This window comes from Strongylocentrotus purpuratus, unplaced genomic scaffold (assembly GCF_000002235.5).
Source record: "Strongylocentrotus purpuratus isolate Spur 01 unplaced genomic scaffold, Spur_5.0 spur5_scaffold_5, whole genome shotgun sequence".
Classification (NCBI taxonomy): Eukaryota; Metazoa; Echinodermata; class Echinoidea; order Camarodonta; family Strongylocentrotidae; genus Strongylocentrotus; species Strongylocentrotus purpuratus.
The window spans coordinates 7,692,629-7,706,279 of record NW_022145611.1 but is presented as its reverse complement, the minus strand read 5'-3'; the positions used below and the strand labels follow the sequence as shown (position 1 = coordinate 7,706,279).

At 36.8% G+C, this 13,651-nt stretch overlaps 2 protein-coding genes across 3 annotated transcripts in view; one reads left to right on the top strand and one right to left on the bottom strand.

Annotated features, from left to right (window-relative positions):
* Positions 1 to 13,651, bottom strand: part of LOC100888033 (scavenger receptor class B member 1) — a 51,095-nt gene that overhangs the window by 17,287 nt on the left and 20,157 nt on the right. For both annotated transcript variants that reach the window (XM_030998571.1, XM_030998573.1), the window contains exons 7-8: positions 13,325 to 13,394; positions 5,132 to 5,313 (exon numbers count right to left, since the gene is read on the bottom strand). In XM_030998571.1, the coding sequence (XP_030854431.1) occupies positions 5,132 to 5,313; positions 13,325 to 13,394 (252 nt within the window). The remainder of the gene's footprint in view (positions 1 to 5,131; positions 5,314 to 13,324; positions 13,395 to 13,651) is intronic.
* Positions 376 to 4,785, top strand: LOC115929507. The gene is made up of 2 exons (XM_030998570.1): positions 376 to 3,199; positions 3,236 to 4,785. Exons 1-2 carry the CDS (start codon positions 1,176 to 1,178, stop codon positions 3,303 to 3,305), a joined length of 2,094 nt encoding a protein of 697 aa, XP_030854430.1. The 5' UTR covers positions 376 to 1,175; the 3' UTR covers positions 3,306 to 4,785.

Here is a 13,651-nt window from a genome sequence, read left to right as displayed (position 1 = left end):
TGCACATTACGGTGCACATTCTCCTCTCCCTGGGAAGCATTTCTAATGGCTTGCATATGCTAATCTAACCGCATTGACCTTCGCATCCTACCAGTTATAGCGCTGGTACCCATTGAACACCTAGGTGGAGAGGAGCAAAGTAGATAAAATGCCTCCCTCAAGGACATAAAGGATATATCCACATCCCCTCTCTGTTTTGTAAGTAAGTTTTGTACTTAATTATGCAAGGTAAGGCGAAATCCTTCAATGGCTAATGTGACAGCACATATCTTTGTTTGCTGGGTTTTTTTCAGTTAAAACTCCCTGAATATTATACACAATGAAAAATATCACATGAAGCCTAATTTCTTAATACCAGAAGAGGTTATTAGCATATCCACATTGTCACATGAGAATTAAGAATGATGTTACCCTGAATAGGGTGAGTTTTTCCTTTGGTGTTTGTATTTCAGTTACACCATGAATAAAGCCTCTTTGAGCCGAGACCTAAAACCAGTAAGATTAATTGTCGTTTTTCCGTGACAATTTATGGCGACCTTGCCAGGACCAAAGTTTTAGGTCTCGTATGTTATATCCCATTTTGTTGGTTAAATATCCGTTACACTGTACGTGTAGGTTGTATTGGAAAAGAGAGACGGATGTTAGCAAAAGGAGTGATTTTGCGGTTCGGTGTGGTGTGTCTCTCGCCACGGTTTCAGCAGTGCGTGTATCGTCAATAGACGTACAGTATTTGCGGTGGGTGATTTGCGTCGGTATACGGGATTGTGTGTAGATTGTTATTCAGATTTCAGGTATGCGTGTTATGTGCATGGGTGTCCGTAGGCATTGTGTATTTCAGCGGTGTGTACAGGTTTGTATGCGAGTGCTGTGATGGGTTTCAATGACCTGAATTGGACATGGTGTTGGATTTAGCTGTGTGTGAGCATGAGTTAATCTAGGTTGGATGCACAGGGATACTTGTTGTCATACTTTGACTTTGAGACGGGTCTTGATATTGCATGTCTATGTTAATTAAGACAAATGGTGGATAGTTTTTCACGGGTTCTTGTCTTGGGAATTAAGCTAGACCTCTACAACAAGAGTCTTGATGGTTGTCAATGTTTTCTTGAATAGATTCTACGGGGATTGTTCCGTACCTGTTGATACCCAGTTGTGATTTCGAATACAGTTTCATAATGGCCAGTATAGATCAGATAAAAGAGTTCTCAACCCTAGGTCGAGAGATGAGCCTTGCGGGTAGTGAGCTTAACAAGTTCGTTTCCGAGCGCTGCGCCGAAGTGTTAAGAGTAAAAGAGCTAGAATGTGATCGCGAAGAGCGCGAAAAGGAAGTGAAGCTAGCCGAGCTTCGGGTCGAGGAGAGAAAGAATGCCGGTGTTGATACGGGTGGTTTGAGGTTGAAAATTGGTAAATTTGATGACACATGTGATAAATTTGATGCATACATTACCAAATTCGAATTAGTCATGGCTAGTCAAAAGGTACCTGACAGTGTAAGAGCCTTACACCTTATTTCTAAATTGACAGGGCAGGCTTTGGAGGTAGTGAATAGAATGTCAAGGGAAAATCGCAAAGATTACGAGGCAGTAAAGCGAGAGTTGATGGAGTTCTATCATTTGACCGCCGATGGTTATAGGAGAAAATTTCGTACGGCGAAGCCAGAAAAGCATGAACAGCCTAGGCAATTCAGTGTACGATTGAAGGGGTACTTGCAGAATTGGATTGAGTTATCAAACATTGAAGAGGATTATGACTCCCTGTTTGATTTAATTCTAAGAGAACAGTTTGTGTATTGTTGCCCAAGGGAAGTTGAAGTGTTTGTTAGAGAGGGGCAGGATAGTAGCATTGATAAGGTTGTTGAAAGGGCTATGGTTTACGTAGGGGCCCATGGATTACATACATTCGGTACACCCCGCAATCCAGGTGAATTCAAACCGACGGCTACAAGTACACAGGGTAGTGTCGGTCCCACTCGGCCAAGTGTCCCCAAGGGTAAGGGTTTTGACTCGCGTACACCAAGTAGTAAGGGTGCAAGAGCACATGATGCAGGCAATCGTTCTGCTAGAGGTTGTTATATGTGTGGTAGCCAGGGGCACCTTAAGAGCGAGTGTCCGTTGCGCAAACGAATACAGTCAGCGCAAGGAATGATGACTTTGGATGGGACAGATTTCCCCACCCAAGGAGTAGACGGTAATGGCAGTTCTCAGTTAGTCGCGAATGGTGTTGAGGACACAGGAGATAGTATCGGCACATTGAAGTCTGTGGATAGTTCACCACATGCAAATACAGTGCATCTTGGACTAGCTAGTATCTGTTTACTACCAGTAGAAGCAAATGGATTAAATTCATTAGAGCAGGCAAGACAAAGCATTGTGAATAAGTTAGGCATGGCTTATGATCTGGTAGGGGCTATGACGAAGCATATGCCCGTAGTTTCAGGTAGGCTGGAAAAAGGGAACAAAGCAGTATCAGTTTTGAGAGATTGCGGATGCACTACTTGTGTAGTTAAATCAGAACTAGTCGATGAAGATCAGCTAACAGGGTACAAGCAGTTAGTATTGCTCATTGATGGTACAGTAAGGGAGTTCTCAGTTGCGAAGCTCACAGTTGATTCTCCATACTATGTGGGTGAGATAGAGGCTTTGTGTATGCCTCATTCACTATTTGATGTTGTTATTGGGGATATAACTGGTGCACGTGAACCCCGCGATCCAGATTTGAACTGGGTACCTAAAGGAGGTAAAGTAGTAAGTGACGTTGCAGATCAGGTGAATAGTGATGGTGAGAATACCATTGGTGATGTCAAGGATGATATTGAAGGGCAGGTGGTTGATAGAGTTGATCGAGTTGAGCAGGTTGCAAATATCTCTGGTGTGAAAGAGGGTAGTCCATGGGTGATGGCAGTTGAAACTCGATCTCAGAAGGAGGTCAAGGTCAAACCGCTCAAGGGTTTGAAAATTGGAAGTCCCGTTTCCTGCATAGAGCATGCAGGTTTTGTTCGTGAACAGAAGGAAGATTCATCTTTGAGTTCATTGTGGAACAAAGTAGGCAGGGAGGAGGTTAACTTGGCAGTGGATGGCTGTGTTCATATGTATACAGAGAGTAGCGAGGTTTGTGAGGATTCAGCGGAAGATGTTGAGGTTCAGATTAGTGATGTTGATGGCGCTGACGTGACAGTGATGCCACCCATACATGAGAAGGAATTCATAGGGCATGTCAGGGTGAATGAGTCCGTGAAAGAGAGACGTAGGAAAGGGATATCTCAGTCATTGCGTGAGTATCATGAGGTCTTTTCTGATGTACCATAGAAGACATCAGCCGCAAAGTGCCAATTGTTCAGGCATCTGACTAAGAATCATGAGATGAGTACAGGTTTAGGATGTAAAGGGTCAGGATAGTGTTGCCGCAAATGGAATGAGGAGAGTGTAAAAGGCACTACACATGTTTTTATTTTGGTCTGCGTACCATTGTAAATGATTGAATATGTGTATTATGTATCATGGGTTAACACAGTTTATTAATGTCAATTTTGTTGGATACACATTGCATTTAATAAGATTATGTAATATCTACGATGTTAGCACGAGATAGCAAGAGTTTTGTAGACATCATTTGTTTATTTTCTCGTAATTTTTCGAGCATAGTTTATGTATAGGGAGCTTGTCTGTCTAAATGGCAGCAGTTATTGTATTTTGACCTTGCAAACTACAAATGTATGTACCATCAAACTGTAAATGATAGTGCATACACACTATTATCCTGGATATTTGTTTCTACTGAAGGTTGATATTAAGAAGAAAGTATTACAGCAGTATTACATGTATTTTAGTTTATGCAAATGCAGGAATGTTACTCACTGCATTTTGAACCATGCCAATGTATATTTTAAACAATGCCAATGTATTTTTTTTTGAACGGTGTCTATGTATGATACTCGTTATGAACTTTAGTGTTGGAGCTATATCATTGTGGACATTATAACAGATTTAGATGTGAGTTTTGCCATAATTAGCTTTGGACTTCTGTTGGTGGTCATCTTTAAAAGTCTTCAGGGATCACAAAGGTTGGACTCAAACGACAAACAATGACCGAGATGATGTCCCATTACGAACAATACTCCTTGTTATCACAGAGACTATGGTTTTAGCATACGCGTTTACTCACAACTTGGACTGATACATTGGATCACAGAAAGAAACTGATGATACTTATTGGAAAGCTTTAATGACAATGTAATGATTTATGTGCAGTAAACATTGAACAAGTTTGATTTTCAAATTTTCATGAGATATGTATTTGCCAATAATTCTAGGTTTTGTGTAGAATATATATTGTAAACATGCTATAGTAAGTACATTTGGAATGAGATGTTCAGTAAACATTGAAACAGTTTGCTTTAAAAATTCCATGAGATATGTAATTGCCAATAATTCTCTGATTTTTGTAGGAAAAGTTTGATATTCAAATTTTCATGACATATGTATTTGCCAATATCTCTAGGTTTTGTGCAGAATATTGATTGTAAACATGCTATAGTAAGTACATTTGGAATGAGATGTTCAGTAAACATTGAAACAGTTTGCTTTAAAAAATTCCATGAGATATGTAATTGCCAATAATTCTATGATTTGTGTAGAAATTTTACTTTAGTAAATTGTTCTTAAAATGGGGGGCTAATTGTCACATGAGAATTAAGAATGATGTTACCCTGAATAGGGTGAGTTTTTCCTTTGGTGTTTGTATTTCAGTTACACCATGAATAAAGCCTCTTTGAGCCGAGACCTAAAACCAGTAAGATTAATTGTCGTTTTTCCGTGACACACATCACCCCCTTCTCTTAAGGAGGTTGCAAATCCTGTCCAACAAAACTTAATATTCTATTAAACTAGAAATAACTACCGTACAATATGTATCTTTTTTTTCATTCCAAAAACAGATATGCATGTTTTAGGCAAGTACACTAGTGTAAAGATTGTAACCCATCAAAATATTTAAACTGAACAAAGAGCCACTTGACTTGAAGAAGTACTTGACTAACTTCAGTTGCTTTACGATAATTTTTCATAAATCATATGGCCCAAAATATAAGATAACGCTTTATCATTCCAATCTCATGACCCCATAATCTACTCACCAAAACGGCACGGGTCTTGCCTCATGATTCCCGATGGTCCGCAGAGATCCTGATCGTGGCTACAGAATCCTGCGTTGGGTGGGTAGTCTGTCCCATTAGAGTATGTGTAATTGGCTAGGACAAATTTCAGTAAAGGCACTTTTTTGTAGATGGTGTCTTGTTCATAAACATATGGCACAGACCTGCAAAAACAAAAAAACAACAAATAAGGGGGGGGGGAATTAAAATTGTAGAATAGTTAATCATTATGATTATATTACTGCAAAATTATTTCTTTCATAGTATTACGGCAACTTTCCCCAGAAAACCAGTCCCTGGACAATATCCCCCCCCCCCCGACCAACAAATAATCCCTACTACAAATAGGGGTATGGGCATATACACTGTATAATGACAAAGGGGGTTTTCTGTTTCATGATGAACATGTAGACCCAATCAATTGTTAATTTCCATTATGAAAAAAATGAAAAGGGCCTGCAACATTCTGAGGGGATACATGTCAACAAACTTTCCAAAGTTTGAGTCCATATATTCACCCTAGGGTACAGTGCTCCACTTTCAATATGAACCTTTCAATATTGAACAATGCTATTTGAGTGGACCATGCTTCCTTGTTGTATCAGCAATAGTTACCTATATTGTGAACTTTATTCAAATAGAAGATATGAAAATCCCAATCTATTTTATGTTCAATATATCTTAGTATTATTTAAGACAATACATTAATTCTGACAAACTTTCCAAAGTTTGAGTCCATATATTCACCCTAGGGTACAGTGCTCCACTTTCAATACATTGCATGACCCCTTCAATATTGAACAATGCCATTTGAGTGTTCAACAATATGTTTAGACAAACTAAGAATGGACCATGCTTCCTCGCTGTATCAGCAATAGTTACCTATATTGTGAACTTTATTCAAATAGAAGATATGAAAATCCCAATCTATTTAATGTTCAATATACATGTATTATCGAAGTATTATTTAAGAAAATACATTAATTCTGACAAATTTCGGAACTTGGTTGCAGAAAAGGGGTTTACTTTTTATAAGAATAACTTCCATCCCCTACAGATTCATCTCTGAAAACGGGCATGTAAAAAATCTCTGCCTTGGAATCCAAAGAATGAAGAGCATTTACTGTGGAATCTCCTTGACATCTTCATAGAGCATTCTCCATCAAAGTCTACCCCCCCCTCGCCTTTTTGTTGTTGCAAGTAGTGCTCCTTGGGGGAAAGCACATCAAAATTCATCTAAGCAGATGTGCGATTGTGATATGTGGGATGCTGTTTTTGGACCTTGTGATGCCAGCCACAGAAGGTATTTCTTCATCAGCTCGAGATTGCCAAATAGCCCGCTATTTCTGATTTGGGAAATAATCCTGAAATTACAAATCGCGTCTTCATCAGCTGGAGACTTGACCTTGAAACTTGAAACTCGAGCTCGAGATATTTTGCTCAGCGCTCGCGCATAGTGCGAGTCTTAGGGCTGGTGAAGACGCATCGGACAAAAAGTGGGATATTTTGCAAACCAGCCCAAAATATCTTAGGATGATTATCTCAACCAAATATCCCGCTAATTGCAACTTTGGGCTGATGAAGACGCACATTAAGTGGATAATTTGCAATCCGGATAGTTCAAATAGCAGGATATTTGGCAATCTCATAGTAGTAGTAGTAGTAGTAGTAGTAGTAGTAGTAGTAGTAGTAGTAGTAGTAGTAGTAGTAGTAGCAGTAGTAATAGTTGTAGTATTAGTGGTAGTAGAATGATTACAATTACAAACATTACAATTATTGTTTAAAGGAAATTGTGAGTAATGACAGAAAATAAATTTTCACAAAAAAACAGATGAAATTTACGATGAATGAAAAGAATATAAACACAAACCGTGCATGCTTAAAACGATTCTGGTCAAATTGATACATGTAATTAGTTGAATATTGAGCACAAAGAGCTTTTCATCATGGTCATGTGCATATGTATATATATATATATATATATATGAGTTATGTTTTGCCTTGAAATTCACAAGTTTGCATTCCTTTGTTTATATTTTGCCTGCCCAAACAACCCAGTGTCTTTTAAAATGCAATTTCATTATCAGCACTTAACAAAGATAATTGTTAAAGTGTACCAATCACCAAAAATAAATGTTGCTCTTGATGTAAATTAAAGATAAAGACCACTTATGGTCATGCGATTGCATTGTGAAAGAATCATTGTGGAATCGATCAGAAAAGGTTGATCATCTAGCATATAAGTAGTGGTGTGTACTGCAAGGTTCTGGAATCATCAAAATGATAAGAAATTTGGCCCAGTTTTTCGTAAAGTTACAAGCACTGTACACAGAAAGATGTATATGGGACTACGCACACGTGCGCGACACATGCGTTTATCTCTCACATAACAATAGATAGACTAATTTACCAAACATATCAATTAGTAGGCGGTTTCCCGGCAAAATTATAATCATCATGTATTAGTTAAAACATATTCTTTCACACGATTAGTAATAGGAGCTTCCATTTCATTTTTTGAAATTGGGGCGTTTCCAATACTGGTCTTTACCTTTAAGGGTTCCATATGTGGCTACATGTATATGGTGTATTCAAAATAATATAAAAAAAGATTTTGAAATTCAAATACATTACAAGTGAACAGCAAGACATCTTCAGCCTTTTCACACACAGCTAAAATTCATCGTATCTAGTGATGATTAGAATCATCGTAAAATTTTAAACATGTTTATAGACAAAATTTCCCAGTGTGAACATCGTTTATACGATGTTGGGATAGATACGAAGTCGCGATCCATACGCCCCTAAAAGCAGGCTGCAGATACGAAGTTCGTATCTAGAGAGCTTGACATTTTGTGTGTGAAAGGAAATTCTTGTTTAAACGTGTTTAAACTGGATGGAGCGTGCGCTTTGATTGACATGACATGACCTTCAATGCGCAATGGCACTACTGCGCATTTTACGAGCAGTAGTTAATCACGAAACAATTAACGATCGCACCGAAATTTCTGTGTGTGAAAGGCTCGTGATTAGTTTAAACACGTTCGAAACACGTTTATACTAGTCATGTTTATAGAATTTTAGCTGTGTGTGAAAAGGCTGTTAGTTGATTAGACTTTAATAGCTAACACACACATACCCCTTGCTTAAAATAAGGATGAAACCCAAGTTCGACTTTTCTTTAGTGCAAGAAGGGAGTGCCTTCATGGCATGAAAGTCAGTAACCCCCGTAAGAGTGAAAATGGCAGAGAAAAAGAAATGGACTGATTTCTATTAAGTACGGTATGACCCCATACCTTGTCAATAGTATAAGAAATGCATGTGACAACAGTTGATATTCCATCTACGATTTATTTTATCAACACAGGTGTCAATAGCTGTAATGAACATCTCTGTATGCATAGGAGTGCATTACATAGCAATTCCACATAGATAAATTTCTGTAACTCAATTCACACCTAGCTGTTTGTTTATTTTACATCATCTGGTTAAAGATACTATGTCCCTTTTGCAGCCAACATCAAATTCTGTAGAACTTTGCAGGAATTATGGATATGTCATGTATGTCCTACCGGTATCTGTGAAATTTAAACGTTAGCAGTATTATCTTTCAAATGCCGTTGAAATTTAACCTTTTCATTTTTTTGACCTGCAAATGGGACATAGTACCTTTAAATGGAGGGAGTATAGCCTTGCTAATAACCACCTCTCTTTTGTTTGGTAATTCACTCAAAGAGCACAAACTTCACAGGCGCTTTATTCTTTTTTTCTTCTCCTTTTCCTCTCCTCCTTTTTTTTCTCGTAGCCAAGAGCGAAGGAATACAACTAATTTACTATACATATGAAAGCGCATATCAGATGGGTAAAATCTTATCTGTGTGTCATAAGATACAGTAATATGAGACACACCAACACATTTTTGAAGTTGAATTCAACTGAATTAGTATACAGAAATGCAAAACAATTTATAAGAAACAAGGTTACAAGTTACAAGAACTTTTTAATGATTTTTTTTATTTTGTTTTAATTTTGCCAATACATTAAAGATGCAACATTTTGGAGCCTTGCCAAAGCTATGAATCAGCTTTTAATTACCAGTATAACAGCTTTTGAGTATAACAGCTTCAGATCGAGTATAAAGGCTCACCGCTATGATAGGGTTATTATCTACTGTGTACACAGACTGGAGTACACAGTTTGATGGGTGAAGTATGTGTATCATGCAAACAATCTAGGTCTTGTCAAGTGCAAAAACACAAATATTTAAACAGTGAGGTGAAGAAACTTCCAGAATGATAGCAATGTCCTCAAACTCGCTGAAAAAGGCTGGTCAGATATTGGCGATTTGATAATAATAACAATAACAATATCGATGAAAATGACCTTGAAAATGGTCTATAATGTATGGCTCTCAAAGATTACTTGCTAATGAGCCTTCAGCACAGAGTATAATTATGTATTCTACATAGACTCATTTTATTAATATTGCAACCATTAGAGGTGTTGTAATCTAGTGGATGTGTCACTGAGCTGTGGATCACATGGTTTGTGGTTTGAGTCATGCCGTGGCACTAATGTCCTTTGGCAAGACATTAATCTACATTTGCCACTCTCCACCCAGGTGTAGTAGTAAATGGGTATTGGGCAGGAATTTATTCCTTACATGCTTCTCAGCGCCATAGGGTAGCTGGGCGTAAGCCAGGGTAATAATACTCCTTTGTAGGGGTCTTGAACATCTCCTGGAATGGATACCAGGCAATATAAATGATTATCATAATTAGCAGCAGTAGTATCAAATAGTTGATATGTGAACAACCCTTTCGGAATGATAAGAGTCCTCCTCATACTAATGTACAAATAACACTAGAATCACAGATAAGCAATCTCAAGGAATTCTCTATCAAAGTCACCTGCCATATAACCTTCAGCCTTTTCACACAGGGGTAAAATTCTTTAAAGCTGATCAGCTTTTAATAGATACAACATCATTCACACACAGAAAATTTCAGCGACAAGCAGTTGACTCACTGCTAGTCGTAAATGCGCAATGGCCCTACTGAGCGTTTAAAAAGCAGTGCCCAGTCTTAGCCCCGCCCAGTTAAGAACGTATATCCGTTCACACACAAAATGACTTGCTCTCTAGATACGGACTTCGTATCTGCAGCCTGCTCTGACCGGCGTATAGATCGCGACTCTGATCTGTCCGAACATCGTATAAACGACATTCACACAAGGAAAATTCACTTTAAAGCTGTTTAGTATACAATGAATTTAACCCGTGTGTGAAAAGGCTGCTTGCTTCCTGCAACCTTATTTGATCTGAGTCTACACCATTTATCTTAAAGACACCTACAAGTGGAGTCTCATGGGGACTTTGACACCATTCGGGTGTTCATCCAATAACAGGTGTTGTCACTCATCGGGATTATCTTTCAGTTTTATAACTAATGTTTTGATGTAATGCTCTGTCTCTTAATTCCCCATATGGTAAAGTCCTTATCTAAACTAATAATAATAATAATAATAATAGCCTAATAGTCCACTCCAAATTTTATTAAACCGAAACGGAAATTCTTTTTGCCCAATTGATTGTGAGCCCAGCAGCTACTGAGCAGCGCCAGATCGACGTTGCTTTATCCCTTATTGTTGAACGCCAAACAAGGCAGCAACAACTCCCATCTTTTAACGTCTTTTGGTATGACGCGGCCGGAGTTCGAACCCACGACCTCCCGGTTGTGAGGCGGATGCTGACTGACTGAGCCAACACTAGGCGTTGTGGCGTGCGCCTGTAATCTAGCTAACAATTGAAGTTACAAACTGATTCAGCCGAGGACGCAGGTTTCAAACTGAGTCACGTCTTTCGGATGGTGACGTTTAAAGGTCGGTCCCCAGATGTAAATAATCATATCTGATTGATACATGTCTGTAAAACCCCAATACACACACACACTCACGGCATCTGCACCACTCACTGCATCTGCACCACCGAAAGACACTTTACACATCACATCCGATAAACATCTGATGATACCTCTTGAAAACATTCAATGTATTGTAAGTTGATTCTTGACAGCAAATATATGAATCCTTGAATATGTAATGCTTATTAAAGGAATAGTTGAGTTCTGTTGCAGAGGGCGCTACACAAAATAATTTTTTTGTGATAATGAAAAACTGAGACATTTGTATTAAGCGCTATATAAAAATTAAATATTATTATTATTATTATAAAATTTAAATGACAAAATCATCTTTGTTTGATCAAAACCAGTTCAGAGACGGCTGAAATATCCATAAATATAACAATTTCTAATACTTGTGTACCACCACAAATATTAGATGATTTGAAAAAGTCGTTGAAAAAATGAAATAGCGCCTTTTACATGTACGTCGTATTTTAGCGCATGCCGATGTTGGCTTTCTTGTTAGCATTTTCGTTTTGGTTATATTACGCACAACCAGCCGGCCCATTATTGTTATTTTTAATAAAAATAATTAATTAACGCTCATCATATTTTTTAAGTGAAGCTTAATTGGTATGGTCGTATTGGCTAAATTTCACACTTTCACACATTTTGGGGTCTAAAATTACCTTCATAGCAATTTTAGGTTCTAAAAGGGCACTAGAAATGTCATAGCTAAGAATAAGAGCAATAACCATGCACTTTGAAGGCATTTGTGGTCTGAACTATCCCTTTAAATAGAATTAGATAACCACCTAAAATCTCTTGAATACATGATGCTCCTTGGAGGCAAATTAGCAAATACAGTTGATGCTAAAAACAAAAAGACTTTAGAAGAACCGTTGGAAATTATATGACGATTTTTCAAAGTTCTGGAAGAAAATATATGAATCTGAAAAATTGTGTAATGACACTTGAAAGAAAATGATTGAAGATAAAACCTAAGAAATTCATTGATTGTGCTTCAAGGCAACACAACTACATGAATCTTGACATTATGTGACAACTTATGAAAGCAAACACAATAAAATCCATAAATATATTATTTCCTACAAAATGATAATTGTGAAACCAAACAAAAATCTAAATTAATCACTCAAAACTATGTGACGATTCTTCACCGCAAACACAATTACAAAATCCTGAATATTACGTGATGATTTTGGAAAGCAATCAGAATAACATACATCCTAAGATAACTAATTGATGATTATCAAAGCAAACAAAAATATATTATATTTCTTAGAACATGATAATTGTGAAACCGAACAAAGATCTACATTAATCACACCAAACTACATTGTAGGTCGTGATCCTTTGAGATGATTATGGAAAGCAATCAGAATTATATAAATCCTAAAATAACTAATTGATGATTATCAAGGCAAACAAAAATAGATAATATATCTTAGACAATGATAAAATTGACACCAAACAAAGATCGATGTCAATCATACAAAATTATGTGACGATTCTACAAAGCAAACAAAATTACACAAGTTCTGAAAATGATGTAAGAATTCCAATTTTGAATTCTTTTTCAAAAGCAATCAGAATTATATAAATCCTGAAATAACTAATTGACGATTATTAAAGCAAACAAAAATAGATAATATATCTTAGACAATGATAAAATCGAAACCAAACAAAGATCGACGTCGATCATACAAAATTATGTGACGATTCTACAAAGCAAACAAAATTACACAAGTTCTGAAAATGATGTAAGGATTCCAATTTTGAATTCTTTTTCGAAAGCAATCAGAATTATATAAATCCTAAAATAACTAATTGATGATTATCAAGGCAAACAAAAATAGATAATATATCTTAGACAATGATAAAATTGAAACCAAACAAAGATCAACGTTGATCACACAAAATTATATGACGATTCTACAAAGCAAACACAATTACACAATGTCTGAAAATGATGTAAGGATTCCAATTTCTAATTCTTTTTCGTAAGTTCACTAATAAACCCCAACACACATGGGGATTCCTTAAAGCATACAAAAGAGATACAAAAAAGCTGAAGACAATTTCTTTTCTAAATCAGTTCAGTTCAGTGTTAATCAATTCAATTCAATTTATTCTAAAAAATTGTTCAATACATTGAATTAAAACTTGCGATTCCATATAAAATAACACAAAGATACATATAAATGAATGCCATTATGGTATTCTTTAGAAAGATATCAGCAATGCTTACCTGCAAAGATCTGGGTGAAAAAGATGCATGTTTTCTTCTCTTGTCAGGTATGGGTGATACATAGTACCATCTAAGAAACAAGAAAAGATAAATACCAGTGAATCAAAGTTAAACCATTTCCATCATTTGCAATACCCAAGTTCTTTCAGGCGATGACGGTCTTTAAACTTGTCAGAAGCTTTGCAGACCTAGCAAAGTAAAATGTAAGGAAAAGCTGAACCAACCTATTACTAAACAGATACTGTTATAACTCTTAATGTTACCATATGTTGACATTGTTGCATTATTAATTTATATCTTTCTACATATAACAGGCGAGCAGAAAGG